An 8,296-nucleotide genomic window follows, 5' to 3' on the forward strand; every position below is an offset into this window, starting at 1 on the left:
CAGTTCAATCCTAAGTCAGATTCTTCTTACCAAGTTACAGTGTCATTATAGTTCTATGATATCACCAAATGAACTCTGAAGATGTTTCATCAAGATGATACCCTCTTGTGGATAAATGTCTTTATTACATCAGCTGTCGGCTTAACGTATAGATATCAACTTTACTGTGCCTTTCAATTACACACAAACTTGTTGAAGTTCAAAACCAAATGACTGAGGTTTTTTTGCTGCTGTCAATCATAATTAGCATGGTTAGAAATAAATAATTTAAGGTCAGGAACAAAGAAACTGCATCGAAATCTACCATTAATGTCACGCAAAATCGAAAGGACACCGTTTATGTGGGAGAAAGGTAGGGGGAATAAGTGTTGTCCTGGACCCGAGAGCTGCCTGCCATGGGCGAGGCCAGTACTCGGGGCTAGTGTCAGCGAGTGGCATATAAGACCGTGAGATGGGTGTCACGGGGCACAGAGGCAGGGTGGCGTGTACCTATGCCAAGCTCCTGGAGGGATGGTAGCGAGGGGAAGTGGATGTGTCCACCGTTTCTCACCCAAGCTAAGTCAACCCAGGCATAGCTTCAGTGTGGGACTGAAGGGTTGTCGCCAGCAACACTTATCCCCCAAACCGTTTATTAAAGAACAACAACAACTAAAATGGTATTACAAAAATCGCTTTTTTTTTTATATAGAAACTATAGATAAACTGGATATAACATAACAAATGAAACAGATGTAAACTAGTAGCCTACAAGAAATGCTTTGTCTGAGTGGCAACAGTAGAGCTATGAGATAAATGCGGAGGGTGGGTGGGGAAATAAACACTTGAGTCCAGCAGCTTTACTGAATTGCAAGTGAAGATCGTCTGTGATCACAAGAGTAAACAGGGAAAGGCTGTGTGGATCTGATTGGCCGACAATCTGTGAACGCGTGCAAGCTTATCATTCATTGGCCAGTATAAATAGAGGGAGATACAAGTACATGTTTACGGTTCAAAGAGCAGGGTACGGATTGCCGGAAAAACACATCCACGGGGAGAGCAAGGTTTAATTGAGCTAAACATTAACTCCAGTTTATGCTTTGGCAAAAACAGCCAATCAGAACTGACCGACGTGACTGGTTGAAGTGAGCTGTTTCCAGAGAAGTCTGCTACAGAAGATTACCGATGGCAGCAAAAAACAGGGACTGTACCTTTTTTCACAAACAATTTTCCAGGACTCGGATCGATTTTTCCTAGACTCCAAAAATTTACATTAACCCTTTCAATCCCAAGATCTCAATATTATTTTTCCTTACTGTCTGCCTTACATTTCTTATGCTAGAATTCTGAAAATTCTGGTGTTACTTGAGTTTAACAAATTTCCAGAACTTTCCAGGACCGGTAGTCTTTTTCCAGGACTTTCCAGTCCTGGAAAGTGCCACGATAAAATTCCAGGACTTTCCAGGACCCGTACGAACCCTGAAAAATGCAACCATCAATTGAGAAGGGCTTGCATATTATTAAATTGTGCAGTAAACACACATTGATTTTATAGCTGAGAGGGCATGCTTGTTGGTGCTGAAAGTGGTTTGTCCTCCCAAAGGATTTTCCCATCACATGCGCAGAATTTCTTGGTGTTCTGGAAAAGACCAGCTGATCTGGCGATTATTCCACATGTTAAGCTGTGAAAAATTGGAGTGAAAAGTCATTAGCATACACAAAAATCCTCTTCACTTCAAACTTCCATGTTTAGCTCAGCCAGGAGGGTTGTGAGGTACTGCAAGAGTAACATGTCTTGCCAAAGAACACAACATGACTTAACCTGGCCCTGTGGACCATTTGATCCAGAGTCCAGCACAATAACCACTAAGCCACCATGCCTCCTATTCCGACCTATTGGCAATCTGACACAAATTCCAAATTCTACAGAGTAATGTCGTTAATATACATCTTTCTTACCCGGGGCCTGAATTTCCTGTTATTTTCGACAATTCATTGTTGCCACGCCCTAGATCATCTTCTCCATGGTGTACAACAAGAGATCGACCAATCACATCCCAAACCTAGCAAAGATACAGTTTATCTCCTTAATGTCAACATACAAATTCACCTAACTAGTCTCCATACATTTTCTTTAGTATTAGTTTAGAGAACTGCAATACTATAAAGCTCCCATGAGGCTGAATAAAGATGCAAATTATTTCATTAAAAAAAAAAGGTGTCATATAAGTTTAATAAAATTAATAAAATAATCTTCACAAAAAAGTAACTAATGAATAGAAAATGTGGTGGGCAGATAACTCAAAAAAAATATTACCAACCTCAATATATTGTAAAAGTCAGTTATAAATACTAGAAATATTTGTACTCCCCCACCCCACCCCCAGATGGGATGCTGGTACCCACCCTCCACCCTAGTTTATTCTCACAGTGTTCTCTCCATCCAAGTGTCTTGCCCAAGACTACAAGAACATAAAGAACATTCTTCACATTATTAGTCAGAAATGGACTACCGTATTTATTCGATTAAGTGCCCAACCTCGAATAAGCACCCACCTCAAATAAGCGCCCACCCTGTAGGTAAGAAAAGTTAATAAGCGCCCAGTCTTGAATAAGCGCCTACCCCCACCCCTCTATAATGAGGGCACAAGAGGAATTTTGATTATTGTTGAAGTTGAGATTAAAATTGACTAGGTACTACTAAGAGACTATCCCGAAGACCGAGTTTCTTTTAGTTTTTTTACTGAAACTTTCAACGAACATTTAAAATTAAGCTTGAGTACACCTTCACTTTAGTTATTATACATTGTTTTCTTGCAAAATAAACGTACTACTTACTAAAAATGGTGAAAATTTAATAAGCGCTGAGCCTCGAATAAGCGCCCACCCTCAAGGTCCAAAAATTTAATAAGCGCCCAGGGCGCTTAATCGAATAAATACGGTATTTCTTAAACAATTAAGCAATAGCCATTTAGTACCTTCACATTTTCATCTTCTAATCGGAACGAAGCCCTGCCATTCTTGTCTGCTAGTATGTTACCAAGGTCACCAATATGCTGTAAGTGAGAATGAGTGAGAGAAGGAAATTAATTAAATGGCAAGCATATTTTAGCTCTTCAAAAAAGATATAATTATAAAATCAAAGATCTCTTTGAGATATCGACTTTTTTGCATGAAGTTAGTTTGAGTAGAAGGTTTATCCTGGGCATTGTTGTTCGAACATATCATGGAAGAATTCAAACGTCTTTCAGTTCAAGCATTTTTTTATTTTCGTGGAGGAAATGCTGTATTTGTCAGTCGCGTTGGCTGGGCGATTTGCGACTCATATACTTTGGCTGGGTTAAAAATGGTAAACTTTGACGTTTGCCTTTAATCGAAATAGTTGTTTCCTTTCGAGTTAGAAAGATTTCTACTCGGCTTAATGCAGGGTTCCCAATAAAGGTTACGCATGACAGAGTTACCTTCTGTCTCGTCACGCAATCTTAACCCCACATTAAGAAGTAAATTTTCGTTTGGATATTACCAAAAGCCGCTTCTCCTTGCGTTATTCTTTACCTTATGGCTACACATGCCATTTCTAACGACTACATTTCCTGTAAAACAGTTGCTGTTTTTTTTTCTAATTTTGATGATTTAACTTCTGAACAGAAGCAAAAACTTTTAGTGTTTACTGCTTCCACCGGAAGTAATTTCACAACAGGTTACAAAAAAACTTGTAAATATCACTTCACACCTGCATTGAATGTTGCAATTCTAAATTGCGCAACTCAGCAGAAATAATCAATTGTCACGAAATGAGTTCCCTTTGGTTAACTATTTGCAACGTTTTAGTGTGTGAAAGACTTGTACCAGTACAAATTTGCGTTGTTAATCGTTTTAGGTTAAATTAATATTAGCGCCTAAAGACTTGTACCAGTACAAATTGTGTTCTTAATCGTTTTAAACTTTGCTGCCTTCGAGCGCTGAACCCCTCACATTCTTAATTGGTTATGTCACATAAGATTTGGGCTACTCACGTTTTTCATTATTATATAACGTTTGTAAATTTGACAAGTCACGTTTTTTCTACAAGAACAGAAGCGCTGAAGCACAACTATAGAGTGACACTTTACAAGTCACGCACTTTGATCACCCACAGCGGAAAGTATTCCCTTGAGAAATTAAAACAGTCCCTTGAGAGTTAACAAGAATGTGGTTCGAGATTACCCAACTTAACCGCTATTCTCCTTCCTCAGTTAGACTTAGCCCTCCATTAGTAAAGACAAATTGATTTTAATACGTTCACTCGAGAAAATTATAATGCCTGACTTTAAACAAGCGAAAAATGGAATTTCTGGTGATTGAGTGAATACGAATTAGCAGGAAATTGAATATTTCTGCAGCACGAGAGCGACAGGCCCTGGGCCTGAGTGCAGTAGCATCATGGGTAATGGTGTGTGAATATTTAAGCTTGGAATTGCACATGGGCAAACATTCTAGCCCGATACCACTCGATAGAATTTTAAATTTGTTTTTTAAATGTTTATAGCCTTGTAGAATGGGCTGTGACAGCTTGAGCCTGGTTTCTACCCAGATTATCTGTCTTTTTTCCCCCACGGGGTTTTTTACGGCAGGTTTTTTCAAGCCACTGTTCTAACCACAATGTTTTGTAAGTGGTTGCTCAGCTCTCATTATTTGTTTTGCTGTAATGCACTGTGATAGTGATTACTGGATGAAGTACAGTTATATTGTTTACTTTACATGGCTGTATGTAGTGTAGTGTCGTTTTTTTTTATATACTGTATTCTGGTGCTTGGCCGAAAACATGCAAAATAAACCTAATGGCTCATATGTGTGCTGTCTGTTGTAAAGTGAGCTGAAATACATACTCTCTCACTGTCCTCTGGTGCTCCATGCCTACAATTTCTGGGATTGTAATGATCACCAGTGCTGACATTTAAGAAATTAAAATCAATTCATAGCTGATTAGTAAATTTAATAAATAAAATATTATATCTCTTATATCTTTATTTGTTAAATATTGCAGACTATTTTGTACCAGGAGGAAATTGTTTAAAAAAGATTAATAATTGAGAACAAAGGATGGTGATACTTTTTAAAAAAATACCTAACATTTGAGTAACCAGACAATAAATAATCTACAGCAAAGTGTGGACCTCTTAGAAAACTGTCATTTTTGTCCATACATTTTCACGACAACAAGTTGTCAAGTATAAGTTTTAGCTAAATAGTCAGTGACTATTAATGATAATGTTGTCATAATGTTTGCTAAAAAGGTAAAAATATTATTTACAAGGCTAAAAAAGGTTATAAAATTTTAAAAAGGAACCGAACATTTTCGACTTGTTGTCATCATCAGGGTTAAAAGCCGTCCATGATTAACATCGTTTTTATACTCAAGTTATTCCCGAAGGGAACAACTGCGCAACATAGCAATTAACTTGTTTGTTCAAAGTTGGGTTCTTTTGTTGGATAATTAGTCCCTTGATGATCTCTCTCTTAAAGTAGGGTTCAAAGTTGGGTTCTTTTGTTGGATAATTAGTCCCTCAATGATCTTTCTCTTAAAGTAGGAGGTATAATATTTTTTTATTAATGATAATGTTTTGTACTTCTTTCACCTCACGCATCCCTGTGAAAGATCTCCTAACTCATGAATGTTGAGCCCATGAAGTCCAGGAGTAAGTCCATCAATTGTACCATCAATTACACACAGATCCTCAGATACCTAGAAATAACAGAACCAACAGTAATCAGTAATAAAAACAATTTTCACTGACTATTATTATTTAGTTGAATCCTGATTTCTTAAACCCTTGGTTTATCGAAACTCCCTATTTTTCGAAACAATTTTAATTTCCTTTGGATAGTACCTCTGTTTCTTGAACCTCCCAATTTCTCAAAGCAATTTTCATTTCCCTTGGAGGTTCGAGAAATCTGGAATCAACTGTAATAGCCCTTATGCATGTTTACGTCAGACTGGCTAGTTTCACCACCAAGCCTCGCTTTCGAAGTGCAAACTTGTAAATTTAAACGTGAACAAATTCCCAAGGCAGCAAAGATAAAAAGAATACCCACGAGAAAACTGCATGAAGGTGGCAGAGGATTGAGAATAATTCGCGCAAACGAGGCTTGGTGGTGAATTTTGAGCTAATGACGTTATCATGCATAAGGCCTATTAAAATACTCAAGCGCATTTTACTGATTAATTTTCACTTAGTTTTACAAAGTGTAAAAATGCCATCTGTAAAATCGTTGAATAAATTTATTTCTTTTGCAGAACATGATTTTCACTGGCCAAAGTAATATAATCATATTTATCAGCCAGCAAAACTTTCGATCAAAACCTGCAGCAATAATTTCTACAATTATTGTAGAATAAAATGTTTCAGAAGATGACAATGACAAAACTTTGACAATTTCCATAAATAAATATTAAACATCCTGACTGCTCTAGTAGTGTAGCAACTCTTGTAAGCTTCGAATTCTACTGGTCCTCTAGTGTAGCAGTTATTGTTTTGGAGGCTTGGGACATTGTTCATGTTGTTTGTTCTATTGTTTTCTTGAAGGGTAACAAGCCATTCATGTGACACCTTGCGAGAGCTGCTACCTGACCCAACTTTTCCCTGAGTGGCCATGAAGTTTTTATTTGCTTCTTTATTGAACTCTTTTTAAATTCAGCCAGCAGTACATGACAATGATTGTGAGAAGGTGAACTGACTAATAATGATGAGGACAGTATGGTGTTTGCACCAACATTTATTTGATTATACCTGAACAAATCTGGTGACACCAAGAATGTTTCCACTACGCATCTCAACCACAGCAGCTCCTAAATGCTTGGGTTGTGTACCTAAATAATTTAAAACTTGTTTACTTGTTACTTCATCCAAATGTTGTCAAGCAGTTGGTAATGAGAATAACAAAAAAAAACTCAAAGAAATTCATTTACTGGTCCATTTTTGTCGTGTAATTTGAGCCAGATTTTCACAATGGATCCATTGAGATTCCATAGTATGTTGTCACAAGTGTGATTACAACTTTGAACTGGTTATTTACCTGCGGCACCAAGTCCACGTAATATGGCCATTCGTCCTGAGTTTTCTATCAGCTTCTGGACTTGCCCTGTTGATAGTGTTGTCTCTACAATGACTTGTTCTGTATTCAGATCCACTGTAAATGACTTAACCCCTAGTGAGGAATGTGCTAACATCAGCTGTATACATTTAGTCTAAAGCTAACGTGTTGTTCCAGAAAATATCCATGTACCCCTAAAGGAAGATTTTTGGTTTGAGCCTGTGTCAGGGATCGGGGCCTCTGGGCTAATCTGAAAGCCTGCCAAAAGACAATCCAATCTGTTTGGCTGTTGAAAACTTGATCGTTTCACCACAATCTCTGGTGCACACACACAATCAAATGGGAACCAGGATTTCTTGGTACCGGTTTTGGATTATCCCAGAGCCCCTGAGTTTCCCGACCGCTGGTCAAGTGGAAACAGGCTCTTTGAATGAGATTGGTGTAATTAATATTCATACCTACTGAGCTTGTACAAACTTGAATGCCAACAGTTGATAGTATACGAGTATCTCAACCAATCAGATTGTTGCATTTGTAGTAGAATACTAGTAGAATTCTACTAATAATAATAACTAGTTATTTTCCCTATTCATTAATAGTAATCAGGCATACCCTCTGCTCCATCAAGTGAATTGTGAATTGCATCTACACATTTCTCACACGTCATCTGTACAGCGTACTCCATCTTAACACAAACCACACATGATTATTATTTACTTGAAATTTTCTTATTGGTTAAATTTCTGTTTCCTCTAAACTTTGTTTGGTAAGTGATATATTAAAATCAGAAGCATATCAGTAAAATTTCATCTGCTTCCCCTTGTTGTTGAGACCCCTCCCACCCCCTCCCCTCCCCTCTGCCAAACACATGCACTGTGGCATATATGTCTTGGTGCCGAAAATACAAGGGGATTGCATGTAATCTTCACCCCCTGGTATTCAAAAATTTGTTAGAGGTTCGAAGGGTTGGGTATAGAGAATTCCTAAGACTACTTTGGGGTTTATGGGGGAATTTTAAAAATCTTAAAATCTGGGTCCTACCCTTGGGAAAGTATAAAATCTAAAACAAAATTATGCGTTGGATAACTACGATGAAATAATAATTGTTTTAAAATACTTTTAAATCAAATAAAACAGAAATAAACGCCTTTAAAACCAGCTCAAAATTCAGGGAAAGGAGAAAACTTGACTCACCTTCGTGGTCGTGGGGTCCACATTGGACGCCATTTTGAAATAGCTAAAACAG

At 37.6% G+C, this 8,296-nt stretch overlaps 1 protein-coding gene across 1 annotated transcript; it reads right to left on the minus strand.

Moving 5' to 3' along the window:
- Nucleotides 1–336: 336 nt before the first annotated feature.
- On the minus strand, nucleotides 337–8,292 carry LOC144665609 (copper chaperone for superoxide dismutase-like). Its single transcript, XM_078526870.1, has 9 exons — nucleotides 8,245–8,292; nucleotides 7,663–7,735; nucleotides 7,033–7,164; nucleotides 6,747–6,826; nucleotides 5,595–5,701; nucleotides 4,845–4,905; nucleotides 2,955–3,032; nucleotides 1,936–2,039; nucleotides 337–1,658 (listed from the first exon to the last, which is right to left on the minus strand). Exons 1-9 carry the CDS (start codon nucleotides 8,275–8,277, stop codon nucleotides 1,526–1,528), a joined length of 801 nt encoding a protein of 266 aa, XP_078382996.1. The 5' UTR covers nucleotides 8,278–8,292; the 3' UTR covers nucleotides 337–1,525.
- Between the last annotated feature and the right edge of the window lie 4 nt (nucleotides 8,293–8,296).

The sequence above is a fragment of the Oculina patagonica genome, chromosome 9, assembly GCF_052425735.1.
Source record: "Oculina patagonica isolate OP01 chromosome 9, crgOcupat, whole genome shotgun sequence".
In the NCBI taxonomy this organism is placed as follows: Eukaryota; Metazoa; Cnidaria; class Anthozoa; order Scleractinia; family Oculinidae; genus Oculina; species Oculina patagonica.

What these genes read in the sequence shown, in the direction of transcription:
- LOC144665609 (XM_078526870.1), bottom strand. Translation starts at nt 8,277, where the DNA reads ATGGCGTCCAATGTGGACCCCACGACCACGAAG. An exon ending in ACGTGGACTTGGTGCCGCAG is followed by an intron (nt 6,827 to 7,032) that starts GTAAATAACCAG and finishes TAAATTATTTAG; the next exon opens with GTACACAACCCAAGCATTTA. An exon ending in TAGAAGATGAAAATGTGAAG is followed by an intron (nt 2,040 to 2,954) that starts GTACTAAATGGC and finishes TATCTTTGCTAG; the next exon opens with GTTTGGGATGTGATTGGTCG.